This window comes from Adiantum capillus-veneris, chromosome 23 (genome assembly GCF_014529385.1).
Source record: "Adiantum capillus-veneris isolate H3 chromosome 23, ASM1452938v2, whole genome shotgun sequence".
Classification (NCBI taxonomy): domain Eukaryota; kingdom Viridiplantae; phylum Streptophyta; class Polypodiopsida; order Polypodiales; family Pteridaceae; genus Adiantum; species Adiantum capillus-veneris.
The window spans coordinates 141,609,978-141,629,347 of record NC_140953.1 but is presented as its reverse complement, the minus strand read 5'-3'; the positions used below and the strand labels follow the sequence as shown (position 1 = coordinate 141,629,347).

Here is a 19,370-nt window from a genome sequence, read left to right as displayed (position 1 = left end):
TGGTTATCTTGGAGGTGGTTCAGTGTTTCAAGCTATGGCTGGACCTTCCACAGGTTATATGCCAGGGAATGTGTTCGGGACAATGCAAACAGGCATGCGTAACCCTATGTACGCGAACATGGGTGTCCAACCAGGTTTTCAGGGTGCCTATGGCCAGTTTCGAGTGCCTGGAACACAATTTGGTATGGCTGGTTTTTCGCAGCCATACGTACAAAATGCAGATATGGCAGGGAAAACAGTTGATGCGAGTGCTGGAATGAACACTCATGGAGCACCATTGTTACAGGCACCTGTTTATGATAATGTGGCTCCTTTGAGTTAGCTTAAGGATTACAAGGAAGGTGGGCAGGGAGTGAAGTTTGAAACTTCAGAGGAACTGAGGACCAATTGAAGGCTTTGACCTTCATACAGCAGTTCGATGTAGCTTATGCTGGTATGGCTGGTTTTTCGCAGCCATACGTACAAAATGCAGATATGGCAGGGAAAACAGTTGATGCGAGTGCTGGAATGAACACTCATGGAGCACCATTGTTACAGGCACCTGTTTATGATAATGTGGCTCCTTTGAGTTAGCTTAAGGATTACAAGGAAGGTGGGCAGGGAGTGAAGTTTGAAACTTCAGAGGAACTGAGGACCAATTGAAGGCTTTGACCTTCATACAGCAGTTCGATGTAGCTTATGCTGGAGGAAACTTCACGGAATCTTCGAAGATACGCAAGGTTGCCACTTTCTTGAAAGGGAATGCGCTTCAATGGTGGACCGCATTGTTGAACCAAGGTCAAGCCCCAACAACGTGGGTCCAATTTAAACAGCTTTTTGCGCCTGCATGGTTGACAAACACTTTCGAAGTGGATGTGATGACTGAATGGCACGAGTTGAATGCTAAACAGTGTGCGAATTTGGAAGAGTACAATAAACAGTTTTGGGCCGCACTGTTGCCAGTCACCTCTTACAAGTTTGTGCCATTGTGAGAACAGATTGAGAAGTACTGTTGCGGAAATCAGGGACTACTGCACAAAGCCTACTGTCATGAATATGTTTCAGTTGATAGAGAATGCAAGAGTGGCCAACAATCTGTTGAAAGGAGATTCCGATGGATTTAATAGCCACAAGAAAGGGTCCCAGGGCAAACAGTTTTCAGCCAAGGGCAATGTTGCAGCAAAGCCTTTTGAGCCTCCCACAAAGAAGCCCTCCACTGAAGAAGGTGATACGTCCAAGAAGCAATCTAAGTCTTCTTCGGGACGAGGACAAGGACAAAAGAGGCATTTTTCTGGCAAAACTTTTGAAGAACGGAAAGCTCTTAGGGAGGCCAAGAAATGCTACATTTGTGAACAGGAAGGACATTTTGCGAATGAATGCCCACAGAAGAAGTCACAGGATAAGGATGACAAGTCAGACCATAAAGGGAAGAAGCCAAAGCCAAGTGCAGGACTTGTTCTAGATTTGGTTGGAGACCAGCCAAACACAGATGCCACGTAGCTGTGCAGAGCTTGGGGCAAAGTTAGAGACGAGACAGTGCTGGTTTTCTTTGATCCAGGAGCCCGTGCAAATTTCATATCACTAGAATTGGCATCAAAGTTGGGCATTCGTGCAGAGGAGATGGGTATGACAGGGGAAGTAGGTTTGGCATGCCCAGGTCATTCAGAGCCCGTTACTCCCATTTTGGGGAAGCTTCGTCTGCACATTCAGAGCTATGTGGATGCAGAAGAATTTCATATATTGCCACTTGAGGGTTGTGATGTGTGACTGGGTATCCCATGATGTTACAGGTTGCATGCTATGGTGGATACTTACAACAAAAAGATTACCCTTGTACATAGAGGAAAGACTCATGTCCTTGATGTAAAGCTTAAAGGTGAGTCTGTTCCAGTTGTTTCTGCTTCTGCTATTTCATCTGTAATAAAGAATCATCTTTTTGCGTACTTGATCTTTGCAAAAGAAGTACCTCAAGTTGTATCTAATTTGTCTACCTTAGATAAAGACATGTCAACTTTTTTGAGTGGTTTCAGTGATTGTTTTTCAGGCTCTTTGCCAGGGGAGTTACCTCCTGAGAGACCTGAGGATCATACCATAGATCTTGTGCCAGGTTCTAGTCCACCGAATAGACCACCATATAGGGTTAGTGCAGCCCAACAGAAAGAGATTATGAGTCAGGTCAACGAGCTTTTAGAGAAGGGGCTGATTCAGCCCAGTTCATCCCCTTTTTGTTCGCCTATACTCTTAGTGCAGAAGAAGGATGGTTCATGGCGCATGTGCATTGACTATCGCGCCTTGAATAAGAATACCATCAAGAACAGGTTCACCATACCGAGGATAGACGACATTCTTGATCGGCTTGAGGGAGCGTCATTGTTTACAAGGATAGACCTAAAGAGTGTCTACCATCAGATACGTATTAGGCCAGAAGATGTCCATAAGACTGCGTTCAGGACAACATTTGGTCTCTATGAGTTTCTTGTCATGCCATTTGGTCTCACAAATGCTCCTGCCACGTTTAATAGAATGATGGACATAATTTTTAGACTACATAGAAACTTCGTGGGTACCTTCTTTGATGACATGATTGTCTATTCGAAGTCCGAAGAGGAGCATAGGGATCACTTGACTGCAGTTTTCAATGAGTTACGTAAGAACAGGCTACTCATTAATGCGAAGAAGAGTGAATTCTTTTTGCAAGAAATTCACTTCCTTGGGCACATTGTTTCAAAGGATGGGGTACGCATGGATCCCGTTAAAGTGGAAGCAATTAGGTCATGGCCAGACTTGAAGTCCGTACATGACATTCGAAGCTTTCTAGGCTTATGTTCCTACTACAAGAGGTCCATCCGAAATTTTCCTGAGATTGCTTCTCCACTCCATGCACTACAAGGAAAAGGAGTTACTTTCAAGTGGACAACCAAGGAAATTTTAGCGTTCGAACACTTGAAAGAGAAGTTGACTTCAGATCCGGTAATCATTTTGCCAGATCTTTCGAAACCTTTTGTCGTTCAGTGTGATGCGTGTGGCCATAGTCTTGGTGCAGTTCTAATGCAGAATGGCCGAGTAGTTGCATATGAGAGCAGAATTCTTTTAAAGACTGAAAGGAACTTGCAAGTCTATGAGAAAGAATTGCTGGCAGTAATTCATGCTCTCACTAGTTGGAAACACTATCTGCTGGGGGTTGATTTTGTTGTCCAAACGGATCATCAAACCTTGCGATATTTTCTCACACAGACGAAGTTGTCTGAGAAGCACATGCGATGGGCAAACATCTTGTCAATGTTCCATTTTCAGATTGTGCATGTGCAAGGGAAAAAGAACGTGGTGGCTGATGCGTTGTCACGAAAGCCCCAAATTTCAGCAGTGTCAATTCCGTACCATTGTGAACTAGACGAAACGAAGACACAATATGTTGAAGATTCAAATTTTGCAAGGATCTATGACCAGCTTGGTGATGGGCAACATCATGAGCACTATATGCTTAAGAATGACTTTCTCATGATGCATGGAAAGTTATGCGTTACCAAACAGTTACGGCCCAAGATTTTGATGGAAAGTCATGCTCCACCTTATGCTGGGCATCGTGGAATTGATGCGACAGTGACAGGGGTTGAGGCATTCTTCTATTGGCCAGCTTTGCGTCAAGATGTTGACACATTTGTAAGATCATGCTTAGTATGCCAAAAAGTCAAATTTGACAGACAAAAGCAACCGGGATTGTTGCAGCCATTGCCGATCCCAGATAGGCCATGGGAAAGCATAGCAAAGGACTTTATCTTTGATCTTTCAAGGACGCAAACAGGCAATGATGGGATTTGGACTATCATTTGTAGGTTCAGTAAGTAGGCCCATTTCATTCCTGTGAGGAAGAAGATAAAGCCAGAACACATGGTCTAGATATTTATGAGCAATATCTTTAAATATCATGGGATGCCTCAGTCAATTGTCAGTGACAGGGATCCACGTATGACGAATCTTTTCTGGAAGGCATTGTTTGAGAACATGGGCACTATGCTAAAGTTCTCTTCTTCGTTTTATCCGCAAACTGATGGACAGTCAGAAGAGGCAAATTCTACTGTTCTGGACCTGCTCAAATATTATGTGTCAGAGCACAAGGCAACTTGGGAACACCATCTTCCATTGGTTGAATATGCTTACAATAACACTGTGCATACGTCAACAGGTAAGGCACCATTTGAGATAGTGGAAGGAGGGAAGAAAGTCCCGCCCATTTTGCAGACTAAGGACAAGATTTTTGAGACAGACAAGTATGTGCAAGATATGGATGAAACATATAGGAAGATAAAGATTGCTCTTGAAAAGACTCGGGCTAAGCAAAAGAAAGCTGCTGATCGTCACCGTCGTGAACTTGTATTTTCACTTGGTGATTGGGTGCTTTTGCGCTTTGAAAAGGCCAGGTTAAGGAAAAGAAAAGGCAAGGAACGCTTGTTTCCTAAGCTCAGTATGCGATATTATGGTCCTTTTCACATTTCAGAAAAGATCAGCGATGTAGCTTACAGATTAAAGCTACCAGAAGGCTGGAAAATACATAATGCTTTTCATGTCAGCCTTCTAAGACCCTTTGTTGGTAATGTGCCAGAGAAAATGCTTGATGAGGAACAACCCGAAGTGGAAGAATTGGATGAAATCCTTGTTCCTGAACAGATATTGGCACATAAAGAAAGAAAGGTTAGAGGAAAGGTTGCAAGACGCTATTTGGTGAAGTTCAAGAACTATCCATCATTGGATGCCAAATGGATGGAAGAGTCTGAATTGCTTGATTCACCTCAGCTATTGCAATTGTATCTTGAAGCCTTTCAGATGGAACCCACAGTGACTTGATGTAGACTTTTTGGAGCAAGGCAAGAGCATGGTTCATGATGCTCAAGAGAGTAGTTAAGCAATTGTATCTATTCTTTCCATACAGAATTTAGCTAGAGAAGTTTATGCTTCAGAGTACACTAGAAGACTTCTATGCTTGATATATGTGTCGTAGCCAGCTTGGTGGGATTGTTTAATTGTCCAACGCTACATTTCCGGAAGCATGTATATCTTGGATTCCCATCATAGAATATGTGTGATATCAACAGATACCGCATGTATTATTGGCATGCAAGCGAGGTCGCTTGCAGTATTTCGAGGGTGGGGTGTGTCACCAGGAGGTGTATTTTTCGTGTCGCCTTTCGTAAATAAGTACTAGATATTTTTATTTATTTTATTTTTACTTGTTTTCCCCGGAACCCTTGAAAAGGTGCAAGTGGACATTGCATGGCTAGTGTGAAATGGCTACGTCCGAATAGGTTTCTCACAGCGGGAGTCTGGGTCGGTCAGTCTGGGACTGGTCGGGCTAGTTAGCACTGAATTCTGATGAGTATGGAAGCGTGTGTGCGCCAAATGAAGTCTGGGCCACTCGGAAAGTCACTTATAACTTTATAAGTCAGTGGGAACTAGAGAATTAACTCAAAAGGGGCAAACTAGACACATGGCGGCTTTTGGAGAGTTTGCTACTTCTAGCTGAAGAGGGGGCGCCCAATTTGAGAGAGGAGGCTGATTTTTGATCATAAGTGAGCTATAGTGTGTGTTTGAGTAGTGGGTGCAGGTCTACAGCTTTAATGGAAAGCTTCTGTCTCATGTAGCGCGATGACTTGCTCTCGTGCATCTCTCTCTCCCCTTTGGCACATATGGTAATGCCCCATTAGTTGGGCTACTCAGATGAACATGTACAGTTCTGGGGGTTTATGCGCGTTTGCCAAGGCAAGAGCCTTCTGAACAGGAACCGGATTAGCTAATTGCTAATCCCCCACAGGTATGCACAGTTCCATCGCGAGAGAGGGAGCCCTTGGGACACGTGTAGGCGTGTTCGCTCCGCTAAAAACGATCCGAAACAGCGAATTACAGCCTGCTGTGTTTTTTTGCAGGTTTAGGGTTTCGCACCTAAACTGCAAGGGAACACAGGGGGAGCCTCGTGAGAGCCTTGGGATGTGTGTACAGGCTTTTGGGCACCCGGCAGTGAAAAACAGGGAATTACAGCCCGCTGAATTTCTGTGACAGCTCACCAGAAAGCTTCCAGATAGCGAGGGAATCCGTCCTAGACAGGTGCTTTTGACCTACAGGGGTTTTTGCGCCGTTATGTTGCCAAAATCAGGTCGTCAACCTGCGTTTTCAGCCCTCGCCAGGTTTGGACAGCTTTGTGAAAGCTTGTGCTAAGTGGTCGGATCGTCTACCTTAAGTTGAATAAAGAAATACCGAAAGGGGCGCCAGTCTTTGGGGCCTACAGGGTGTCGGTCTCGTGTGCGCAGTGACATTCTAGTCGTTGGACGCAACTGTGATCTCTTCCCTTCTTAGTGCTCTGTGTAAAGATAACAGGTAATTGCAATAGTACCGCCCTCTATGTTGTACAGGCCGGTTATAGCTGGCATATCCTCTGGCACATCACCCACATAGGGTCTGAGAAGACTCGCATGAAACGCATTGTGTGACATTCTAGTCGCTGGACGCAACTGTGATCTCTTCCCTTCTTAGTGCTCTGTGTAAAGATAACAGGTAATTGCAATAGTACCGCCCTCTACGTTGTACAGGCCGGTTATAGTTGGCATATCCTTTGGCACATCACCCACATAGGGTCTGAGAAGACTCGCATGAAACGCATTGTGAATCTTCCAACTCTCATGCAATTTCAGCCTATATGCAACATCATTGATTATGTTGCATACTTGAAAAGGCCCATAGTAACGCATGCTCAGACCCGCATGAAACGCATTGTGAATCTTCCAACTCTCATGCAATTTCAGCCTATATGCAACATCATTGATTATGTTGCATACTTGAAAAGGCCCATAGTAACGCATGCTGAGCTTTGGAAACAGTCTTTCCTTGCCCTTCATCTTCTTTATCTTGGCTTTTCAAAGCGTAGAAGCACCCAATCACCAAGTGAAAATACCACTTCACGACGGTGCCGATTAGCTGCTTTCTTTTGCTTTGCCCGAGTCTTTTCCAAGGCCACTTTGACCTTCTTGTACATTTCATCCATGTCCTGAACATACTTGTCTGCTTCAAATATCTTGTCCTTTGTATGCAGTATGGGAGGAACTTTCTTGCCACCTTCAACTATCTCAAAAGGTGCCTTGCCAGTTGATGAATGCATTGTATTATTGTATGCATACTCCACCAATGGCAAATACTGCTCCCACTTTCCTTTATGCTCTAACACATAGCACTTCAGCAGATCTAGGACAGTAGAATTTGCCTCTTCTGACTGCCCATCTGTTTGAGGATGAAATGACGAAGAGAATTTGAGCGCTGTGCCCATAGTCTCAAACAAGCCTGTCCAGAACAAACTTGTCATGCGTGGATCACGGTCGCTAACAATCGACTGTGGCATGCCATGATACTTGAAAGTATTGCTCATAAACAAGCTTGCCATTTGATCTGGCTTTATCTTCTTTCTGACAGGAATAAAATGAGCCTGCTTGCTGAATCTGCAAATGACATCGTTTCCTTTCTGCGTTCTCGGAAGATCAAAGATAAAATCCATAGGTAGTGGTTGCAATAACCCTAGTGCCTTTTGCCTGTCAAACTTGACCTTCTGGCATATTAGGCATTCTCGCACAAAGGCATCCACATCTCTTCTCAATGTAGGCCAGTAGAAGAATGTCTCAACCGCTTTAACTGTAGCATCGATAGCACGATGCCCTGCATCCGGTGGGACATGACTCTCCTCCATAACTTTGTGTCGCAATGGCTTTGTTACACACAATCTGCCATGCATCATCATGAAACCATCTTTGAGAAGATAGTGTTCATGACGTTGTCCATCCAGTGGCTGCTCGAAGACCCTTGCGAAATCTTCATCATTTGCATACTGTTCCCTCATATCATCAAATTCATGATGATTAGTAATTGACACGGCTGAAATTTGTGGCTTCTTTGACAAGGCATCAGCCACAACGTTCTTCTTGCCTTCCACATGCACAATCTGAAAATGGAACATGGACAAGATATTTGCCCATCGCATATGCTTCTCAGATAACTTTGCTTGTGTTAAGAAGTATCGCAAGGTCTGATGATCCGTTTGGACAAGGAAATCTGCACCTAGCAGGTAGTGTTTCCAACTTAAGAGCGCATGAATGACGACTTGCAGTTCTTTTTCATAGACTTGCATAGTCTTTTCTTGCCCTTGCAAGATTCTACTCTCATAGGCTACTACCCTGCCATCTTGCATTAGCACTGCACCAATGCTACTACCACAGGCGTCACACTGGACCACAAATGACTTCCTAAGATCTGGCAACACAATGATTGGATCTGAAGTCATCTTTCCTTTAAGATGTGACTGCCTTCTTTCGAAGAGCATGTAAAGGTGAAGCAATCTCAGCGAAATTTCGGATAAACCTTCTGTAATAGGAGCATAGTCCCAAAAAGCTTCGGACATCGTGCACCGTCTTCAAATCTGGCGATGACTTGATCGCTTCAACTTTTGCAGGATCCATTCTTACACCATCCTTTGAGACAACGTGTCCCAGAAAGTGAATCTCTTCCAAAAAAAATTCACTTTTCTTTGCATTGATGAGCAACTTATGGCTGCGTAGCTCTTTGAACACAATGGCCAAGTGATGCCTATGCTCCTCTTCATTCTTTGAGTAGACTATCATGGCATCAAAGAATGTACCAACAAACTGCTGGTGTGGACGGAAAATTTTGTCCATCATCCTATTGAACGTAGCAGGAGCATTTGTGAGACCAAAGGGCATCACTAAAAATTCGTAAGTGCCAAACGTTGTTCTAAAAGCAGTTTTGTGCACATCCTCTGATCCAATGTGGATCTGATGGTACCCACTCTTTAGATCTATCTTGTTAAAAATAGATGCTCCTTCTAATTTGTCCAGAATATCATCAATTCTAGGTATAGTGAACCTATTCTTGATGGTATTCTTGTTCAGTGTACGGTAGTCGATGCACATACGCCATGAGCCATCCTTTTTCTGCACCAACAACACAAGAGAACATAATGGAGATGAACTGGGCTGAATCAGCCCCTTTTCTAGCAGCTCCTGTACTTGGCTCATTATCTCTTTCTGTTGAGCCGCTCTAACCCTGTGCGGAGGCTTATTTGGTGGGCTACTGCTTGGCACCAAATCTATCGCATGGTCCTCGGGTCTCTCTGGCGGTAGCTGAGACGGTAATGAATCGGAAAAACAGTCACTATACTGTTGTAAAAACATTGACCTTTCTTTATCTAACATAGATAAATTTGATTCGTCACAATCTGACACTTCACGTGCAAAAACCAAGTACGCAGAAAGATGCTTTTTCATTACAGAAGTAATAGCAGAAGCTGATACAGTGGGAATAGACTCCCCTTTAAGCTTTACATCCAGAATGTGAGTCTTTTCCCTACTCTGTACAATGATCTTTTTGTTGTAGGCATCCATGATTCCCTGTACACGAAACAACCAAGGAATACCTAGCAACACATCACATCCGTCCAGTGGCATGATGTAAAATTCTTCAGCATCTACATAGGACTGGATATGTAGGCGCAACTTTGCTATGATGGGTGTCACAGCCTCTATATGGCCAGGACATGCCAAACCTGCCTCTGCTGTATACCTCAGGTCTGATTCCCAACTTTGAAGCCAATTATGGGGAAATGAAGTTGGCTTTGGCACGTGGATCAAAGAAGATAAGCACTGTTTGATCCCTGACCTTTCCCCATGCTCTGCAAAGCTCACTTGCATGTGAATTTGGCTTGTCGCCCACCATATCTGGCACTAGACCAGCCATGGGCCTCTTTCCTTTCTTGTCCTCCTTGTCTTCAGAATCAGCTGGTTTTTTCTTTTGAGGACAATTGTAAGCAATGTGGCTAGGCTGCTCACAGATAAAACATTTGTTGTCTGACCTCAGGACCTTCTTTTGCTCTTCCGACTTGCGAGGAAAACGTCTTTTCCATTTCTTTGCTGGTCTCTTTTTTGATTCAGCTGTAGCTTTGCCTTTCCCTGCATTGGCTGGCTCCCGAGTCCCTTTAGGAACCTCATTGGGAACGTACTTCTTCGCTGAATTTTTCTTGGTTGATCCTTCCTTGACGCCAGTATTAAATTCACAATCTTCTCCCTTGAGCAAACCATTGCCAGTGTTTGCTACCTCGATGAGTTGCGTCAAAGTAGTGACTTTGGTCTTCGTGCAGTACTTTCTCAATCCTTTGGGTAGGCCACAACAGTATTTTCAATCTGTTCTGTCAATGGCACAAACCTATAGGAAGTTACTGGAACAGTCTGGAAGTAGAGCTTTCCAAAACTTCCGATTGTAGTCATCCAGATTCTTGCAAGTGGCAGCATTAAGCTGGTGCCATTCTATCATGACATCTGCTTCAAAGTCATCAGATAGCCATGCTGCTGCAAAAATCTGCTTGAAGTAAGTCCATGTGGACGGAGCTTGCCCTTGAAGCAATAAAGTTGTCCACCATTGTCCCGCATTCCCTGTCAAGAAAGTGGCTGCCTTGCGGACCTTTGAAGCCTCTGTAAAGTTTCCCCCTGCATAGGCCTCGTCAAATTGCTGGAGGAATGAGAGAGCCTTCTTCTTGTCATCAAACCCTGTAAAGATCGTGAATGTCACACCTTTGCCACCTTCTTTGTACGGAGTTGGCCTCTCCAGTGGCGTTAAGTTGTCATATGGAAGTGACTTAAACATGGGAACACTGCTAGGGTTCATCTGTGTTCCTTGACCGCTATTAAGTTGACCTGGAAATGCCATATTTGGCTGTTGATTTGTAATTCCAGCCATACCAACATTTGCCTGTGGCATCCCAAATTGGCCCTGAATGCTTTGAAACCCTGGTAGCATGCCCGTGACACCATAAATGGGGTTAGGCATCATTGTTTGAGCACCCCCGAACACTGTTCTTGGCGTGTAAAATTGATTTCCAGGTGCATGACCAACCATGCTTTGGAATACCGATCCACCTCCAAAATAGCCAGGGTGTACTGAAGGTGGCTGGAAGACTTGTTGCATAGCCTGTAGGTTGCTTCCTTGCCCATTAGAACTAGTTATAGGCTCCTGAAAAATGGCTGGCTGAACTGGTATAGCTTGAAAGATTGGCATTTCAGCCACCTGTTCTTGCACCTTAGGCACAGGCTGTGGAGACTGCATGTTCTTCGTCAAGTGTACAGGTGTTTCCATTGACTGTGCAGTATGAATCACCTGTGCTTGAGCCTTAACAGGCTTTTGAATATGATTCAGTGACCCAACTTGCTGAGACGAAAGAGGAGGTTGCAGAAAGGCTAAAAACCTCGGGTTCTGCATTACTTGGGTGAACATAGCCACAACAGTAGCCAACTGGGTCCTGATTATATCATCATCCGTCTGTGGTGGTCTTGAAGACTCACCCACTTCATGTGTTTGTTGACCCTGTGAGGAGGAAACCTCTTCAGTCACATCATTTGGTCTGTCAGCCATAATTGCAATTCCCTGTGTCTGGTCTATGATCCCCTGTGTCTTCAAGCCCAAACTGACCAAGGCTCACTTCTATGGGAAAAAGTGATTTAATCCCGGCGATGGAACCATGAAACCGCCCTGTTTAATCCAAAAAGGGCGGTAGACCTTAGACTTTAACCTTATTTGCTTTCACCCATTTAATTTGTCGCCCACTTTACTTGTACTTTCACGACACAACAAAGGGGGAAGGGATACAAATATGAGAAGACCGACACCAGACTGGCCCCTAAATTAGGCGCCCCTTTCGGTATTTCTTTATTCTTTAACAGAGGGAATAAAAGTTGTGGTTCCCTACAAGGTGCCCCGCACAATCTTGGCTGAAGTTCAACTGTTCTGGCCTGATTTCGGCAGCATAACTGTACTAGGACCCTTCACAGTCAGTATTCCCACGCATTGGATGACTTTCCCAACGCATACGGACACTTTCCAAAACCTGGCGAGAATCTGCAGCACGCTGAATTCTCTTTTTCTGCCCCGAAAATGCGCCAGATCATTTGTACAGCGGTCCCCTCGCATCCTCGAACCTCCTGGGGGTATTAGGGTCCGTTTAGGGCCAAAACCCTAAACTTGCAAAAATACACAGCAGGCATTAATTCACTGTTTCGGGCTCCGTTTTGCGTGCCGGTCACATCCGTAGCAAGTCCTCGAGCTCCCGCACCTGTAGGGCTACTTGCCCTTTGAATCGGACGAGATTTCGCACGTGAAACCTCTCCGAATCACCTATACCTGCGGGGGATTAGCCGGTAGCTAACCCAGTACCTGTGCAAGAGGCTCTTACCTCGGCAATCGCGCATGAACCCACACAACTGTACATTGGTCAATTGAAAAGCCCACTAGAGGGGCATAACATACTGCCATAGGGGAGAGAGAGAGCAGTGCGTAGCGTGCAGGGCATCACTCCTGGCAGCGCATTGTACATAAGACGGAAAGGAAGCACTCCATAGCTCTCAACCTGTGACAAATTGCAAATGAAGGCCTCTCCCAGCTTAAAAATCAGCGCCCATTTTTCTGCATGAGGAAAGTCCCTGAGAAAATGACACTTGGCGCATTTACAAGCATTTTCCCGTTTCGGGTTCGTCGCTTAAAAATATCCTGACCGGTTGCCCAGTTGACTTCGCGGCAGAGTTGTAAAATGTTCCCCTAGTCATACCGGAGGTAATGACGCGAACACATTTTCAGGTCCCAAAATAGCAGTTCCCTAAATTTTAGGAGATGCTGCCATTGTATCTTTCTAGGTCATCTGACCCTCTTTGTGCACTGCAGCCACACCAAGAAGTGAAATGTAGCCTCTGTAGCAAAGGATTCCACTTTGGCTAGTCAATGACCCCACTTTGGCTAACCATAGTCCTTGTCCAATCTTAGTGCTCTCTTGCCCTCGGGCCTGGACTCCCTCTGAACAGTTCCACACTAGCTATGCAATGCAGGGCAGTTAGATTTCCAGAGGGGTGTTTCCAAAAAGTGAAAGTGAATAAATAATAAGAAAGAAATCAACAAAAATGATAGATAGTAGTCACACGCTGGTGACATGCAATGTGGCCCAACTGTCGGATACTTTCTGTTGGTAGTCCCACCTTGAGTTTATGCCTTTATTGAGTTCACTTCCTAGTATCCACCAACTTGCTAAGTGCGACGGGGGTGAAACTACCGTTCACATTGGCCATACAATGTCCGACCGTTAGCTACTTCAAAAAGAGGGTCTCAAAAATAAAACAAAAATCATTGGAAAGAAACCAACAACTATGGTTAGCAGTTGCCACGTGCTCGTGACATAGTTAACAGCTGCCACGTCCCCGTGACATTATCCCTGTCAAGAAGAAGATAAATCTGATCAGACAGTTCACAAATCACAGAGTTAGTTCATATTGAATACAGTGTTTCAATCATCTCGTCATCTCATCCGTCCAGAACTCTTGATGCACCTAGAATCATCATCTTTTATTCAAAGTTCATGATTCTAATCTCGAATCGTGATAAGGTTCATTCTGGAGCTGTCATCGCTCCCAATTCGTCACCATCTTGTTCTCGATTTCACCTACAAAACAAGAAAAATTTTAAGCAAATGGTTCACCTTGTTGCAAAAGAGTCGAGGTTTAGTTTCATGTTTCCAAATGCTTTCATATGCATGGTCCTCGCTCCTACTAGTTATCTGCACACATACAATAAGATATCAGTATCCCTTCAGTTTCCTTTCCAAATTCTGTTCTAGAGCAAGTATCTCCTCGCCCAGTAATATCTCCCTTGTGTAATCTAGGATTCTTTATTTGTAAGATAGAGCGATGAAGACGGGAGCGCGCTCGATGCGCGATGAAGTAAGGGCCCATGGGAGTAACTAATAGGTCTGGGGTCGGCCCACAAAAACTCTTCAATCTCCATTTCCAAAGTGCCCAAGTGTCCCATCTCTTGTTTGATAGGACCGATATGTTTTGAGAATAGCACACGGCTGATGCCCACTGTCACAGGCTTTGGCACGTCAAGTCGAGAATCCGACACGACACACGAGAGAATCACTTAAAATACTTCACAACTTTAAAACTTGAGTCGACATGGCCCGGTGTAGTTGCGTGTCTAGAGGTATTGGCCTCAAAACCTGGCCCCTGTTTTGGTATTTCTTTATTATATTAATGCTTGAGCAAAGTACAATACCCAAAGGGGTCCTCTACTCTTAGACTCTGCGTCCAGATGCCTTGAAGAGTGAGGCCCCTAAGGGTCTTTTTATTCTTACAAGAGATGCCAAAAGCAGAGTCCCAAAAAGTTCTCTTAACTCAAAAGCAATTGGTCCAAAAGCAGCTGGCTCCAAAATCTACCCTGAAAAGAAGCTTGCGCAACTTGTGAAAATCCGTACAGGTTGCCACGTCAGCACTTGTCAGCGCAAATCGCGGAAAGCCGTACAGTCAGTCTTCCACGTCAATTGTCGTACACTCTCCCACATCAGCTGTCGTACAAGCCAATTCGTACAATTAGTGATGTCATCACTGTGTGTCTTGGCAGTACTGCCACATCATCAATTTGTGACAGGTTGGTGTTGCAGCATCGGTTTTCTCTCTCCGACTATGAGGATTGTCTCATGGAATGTGCCGGGATTAGGTGGGCCCCAGTTTTAACGCCAGCAGGGTCGGTTGCGTCAAGAGCTTCAACGATGCCTTGTGGGTGGTGAGATTGATATTCTTATGCTTCATGAGCATCATCTTTGTGAGAGTCACGTTAGACGATGTGGCCAGATTTTCTAGCTTTATCACGCGACCCATCACACACTCCTGGACACTCATCCGCAACTTGACGCTCTCTTGGTAGTGCTTTTGCTACGAGCCAAATGGCTTTGGAGGACAACCCTACTTGAGGATGCCACTTCTGGTATAGGTCTCCTTTTGCTTCAGCCCCTGGTGGGTTGACCAGTTTTGACATTGGCCGAAGGTGGGATTTCGTTGACTACAGCTTCACCCGTTTCCTTGGCGATTCATCTTCTGACCTTGAGGCAGCTTGTTTCTGAGCTCAGGTCCTCTTTTTAGTCGCCAGAGGTACCGAGGCTTTGGATACATTGGTAGGCTTCTCCTTTCCGTTGTGTGGTAGGGATTACACAGAGTGGACTTTGCGCACAGTGCTGGACGGGCTTCAAGTCTAGGCTTTAGAGTTCTACCACACAAGGGACCTGGGGGGGGGGGGGGTGAGAGATTTGATACAAACACTTTGGCCGCTAGCCAAGTTCAGTGTGACGCCACCGGATGCAGCTGGGTGCAGGCACCTTGTGGTTCACTTTTTTGCTGACACTCAGAGCTCCCTTTGCTATGTATATATACATGAGGATTCTTGGGTAGAGGATATAGCCCTACAGCTTGCGCGCTCTGCTTGGGCTGGGGTAGGACAATCACTTCAAGCCCACCTATCTCGAGGTCGCTCAGATGCGGATTACTCCCCATCCAAGCCGGCCTTGAAGATAGCGAGGGTGCCTGCTGCTGCAGCATCGGTCTTTTCTCACTGATTCCATGCGGATTGTCTCATGGAATGTGCAGGGTTTAGGTGGACCCCAGTTTCAACGGCAGAGGGATTGGTTGCATCAGGAGATTCAGAGATGCCTTGTGGGTTATCGATATGATTGATATACTTATGCTTCAGGAGCACCATCTTATCGATATGATTGATATACTTATGCTTCAGCAGCACCATCTTTGTGAGAGCCCCATTATGCGATGTGGTCAAATTCTGCGGGGCCGCTATGAGACCTTTTGGTCAACTGCTCTTGGGCCTGGAGACATCCAGGGAGGTGTATGTAATATGTATGACTATTGCGGACTCATGGCAGCAGACCATTGTGGGCAGAGGTATTATTGTGCCAGGTAGGGCCGAGTGGATTACTATGCAGGTTCATGGTAGCCTCATGCGCTTCCTGAATATCAATGCGTCCAACCACGCGAGTGCACGAGCTGAGTTTTGGTCACACATTGTGGAGTCTTTGCCTCATGGAGAGCAGTGGTGTGTTGGGGGGGATTTCAACATGTTGGAGGACCCCTTAGATAGGATTGGAGGCAGCCATGCTACTGTGCACGGGGTTGAGTTGGCAGCTTGGGAGCACTTATGTATGACCTTGAGGATATCAAATGTGTGGTTGCATGCAGGCCTTGTGCAATCCCCAGATAGTCTATCCTTCTCTCGACCTGACTGCAGAGTGGGGGGAGTGAATCTATCTCGAATAGATCGCTTCTACGCCAATGATCGCATCTGTGACATGGGAGGATTTGTATGCATTTTGGTGGGGACTACCTTTCCAGATCATGCGCCAATGATTCTTAGTGTGATTGACAGACGGAGCAAAGTTACTTGGAACGGGAATAGGGGGCTCTGGAACGGTATTGGAACGTAGAGGCGGGGACCGGAACGGGAACGCCGGAACGGTCTGCAAAAAAACTTTGAAATTAGCCTCGAAGCACCCTAGAAGTTAGTAAACAACCTATGAGCAATGAGCTATGAGCCTTGAAGCTTCAAGCTTGAGAGAGAGGGTGAGAGTGACTGGCTTGCAAGTTGCGGCTCGGTGCTTCAAGCTTGAGAGCGAGGGTGAGACTCAAGATAGTGGCTTCAAAGTTCAAGGCTCAAGCTTGAGACTGTATGAAAGTGTGAGGGGTGAGGGTGAGCTTTGATAGAAAAGACACACACCCCCCTTAGGAGCTTGCAAGCGAATGTGTGAACCGCCCCCAAACGGCTTGGCGCCCGCCTGTTTTCAAATTTTGAAGATTGCCGCTGCCTTTTTAAAATTCAAATCTGCCGCCAGGGTTCCCCCCGGCCGTTCTGGCCCGTTCCGCCCGTTTCGGTGTGCCGTTCCGGCCATTCCACGGTCAGGTCATTCAGAACGCCAAAACGTCCCCAAACCCGTTTCGCCAAATTTTGTCGGATGGAACGCCGTTTCGGTACGTAATGCTGCCGTTCCGCCCGTTCCCTGTTACTGTGAGACGAAGGAGTGGGAGTGGATCCTCGAGAGGATTCTAGTGGATACAGAGCTCAGAGAGTGGGTGGATGCGCTTTGGACAGAGAATTTAGGCACTCAGGGCACCCTTGGTAGTAGAGTAGCCATTGGACTCGTTGAGCTTAGTCGCTTCTTCCCTTAGGAGTCTGCAGCCCGCTTTATTGTAGCCAAGGAGGAGAAGCGTCTCAGATGGGGCATTGTTTCCTTACAACGGATGCTAGAGTGCCACCTTGACAGTCCTTGGTTGGAGGAGTAGATGCAGCAGGCTCGACAGGAGCAATGTCTATTTCTCAAGTGCACGATAAATGAGCGGGTTGAATCTGGTGCAGTGCACGCGTGCTGCATAAGAGGGGAGCCACTCCACTCCCTTTACTCAGGTTGCTTTGGTGTTCAATGTGAACTAAGTGGTTTGTGAACTGCATGCTCTGTGAATGTACTAGTCACTGATAAATCATACTTCCATTGAGGGTCCGAGATACAAAACATGATCATTGTAATATATTTAGCAAGCACATCCAGATCGTGCTGATCTTTCAGTGTTGTCTTGACTCTTGATCCACTAAATCTTGTAACTTCATATTTTTCTCACATTTTAAACAAGCATGCCAGTGACTTCCTCAAACAGGACGGTACCTAGAATTGGTGTCTATTGAGGTAGTTTTTGGCATTTGTCTGTTTTGCAGATGTAATCGAGGGTGATTACAAATTCTTTCAAGGGGGGGGGGGGGGGGGGGGGGGGTATGCCACAAATTTGTGACATGGCAGTGCAAGGGGTTAGGGTTTGCATAAAAACCTAATTGTACCCAACTTGAAGAGCATGGCCGAGGAGCTTAAATCCTAAAAGATAAGAGGGTAAAGATTGGCTGCAGATTCCGGAATTTTGGGCTGATGCTGACGTGGCAAAAAATGTATGGAAGTTTCGCGTTTTGACTTGTCTATGTGCCGACGTGGCAGTGTTGTACGGATGGCAGGTTTACGCCAACCTTTTGAGAATAGAGCTTTTGGGGTTCGATGCTTTTGGTTCAAAAGGTATAGGGGACTCTACTTTTGGGCATCCCTTGCAACTGTTTATCCTTGGGGCCTCACTCTCTGCAGAGCATTTACACGCAGAGTAGCCGAGAGTTGGACCCTCAGGAGTTGTACCTTTGTGATCGGCAATCAATAAAGAAATACGGGAATGGCACTAGTGCACTTGGGAACGGAACTCTGCCATTCCATACCGTCTCTCTCTCTCTCTCTCTCTCTCTCCAAGTTCAGTTATTTGCAGTTTTTGTTTGTGTGTTGCTATTGATTTCTCGCTTGGAATGTCCAAGCGTGTAACAAAGACAACACAGTGGAGATTGGTTGAAGGTGCATTAGCCCATGAAGGTGAGGGGGCATGTGCATGTGCGCTCACGCACAAGGAAGATGAAAATATTCTCATTTTTGGTTTTTTCTTCAAGGAAAATGCAAAAGCCAAATTTATTCTTGTCAGTAGAGTGCATAAATGCATGCTGTGCAGTCTAAACCTATACAAGCTCGTGACACCTCTGTATGACTCAACATGGAAATGCAACCCCTTGTGTGGCCGCATTGCTAAATCCATCTTTGGAGAAGTGTCAGGTATACTTCTCTGTGATAGACACCCAGACATTCTGTGTGGTATATTCAAGAGTTGCTCTGTGCCTGGCGGTCTATCTATGTTGTCTAATTGTAGATTGTGCACTCTGCTTTTGACGTGAATGAACTACATGTCAGATTGCCTGGCATATGTTGTTTGTGATGTTTAAGAATCGCATGTGAGCTATTGGTGAATGTTTTTGGCTAGCCTTTGGAATATATTTAATGTTTATGCATGATAACTTTATTCTGGTTGTGTTTGGGCATGCGTTATAATTAAGCATGTGCCATTAATCTGATTCTTTATTGCGCATTTGTCATGAGTTAAGCAATCTCTTCCTTCTTTATGATGCAATCTGGTTAAACTATGCAGATTATACGAAGCACTTCCATAAGAACTGATGGTGTCAAAGGGATAGGTTGATGATATTACAAACATGACACACATAATGACATGAACATTTGGAAGGACGATCGTCTTGCTTTGTGAAGGCTTCAAGGACGCATTTTGGCTATTTTCAGCCACCATGCTGCATAGGAATGTGTGTTGAATGTGCTTGTTGTGAATAATCTAATATTGCTCGTCTTCTTTTTGAAGTTTTACATGGCTAAATGTCTCTTATGTGTATCCTGGTGTTATGTCTCAGTTGTGCATGCTGATATCTCTTATCCAGCATGTTCATCCATCAATGAAAGATACAAGGGTTCAACTTTAAGTTACTTGGCATTTCTGCTTGGGATTAAAACATTCAGATGAAAAGATGCAATAGAATTTTCTGAGTTAATGAGTCATCATGTGTTCTAAATAAACATGTGAAGTTTCATGGTATCGTTAGTGTTCTGGTGATTT

General features: G+C 45.2%; 1 protein-coding gene across 4 annotated transcripts in view; it reads left to right on the top strand.

The window, feature by feature from the left end:
- LOC147428722 (transcription factor HY5-like) overlaps nt 1-19,148 on the top strand; it is a 35,774-nt gene extending 16,626 nt beyond the window's left edge. For all 4 annotated transcript variants that reach the window (XM_086497125.1, XM_086497124.1, XM_086497123.1 and 1 more), the window contains one exon: nt 18,894-19,148. In XM_086497125.1, coding sequence (XP_086353251.1) covers nt 18,894-18,944 — 51 coding nt within the window. In that variant the 3' untranslated portion in view covers nt 18,945-19,148. The remainder of the gene's footprint in view (nt 1-18,893) is intronic.
- Nucleotides 19,149-19,370: the final 222 nt, after the last annotated feature.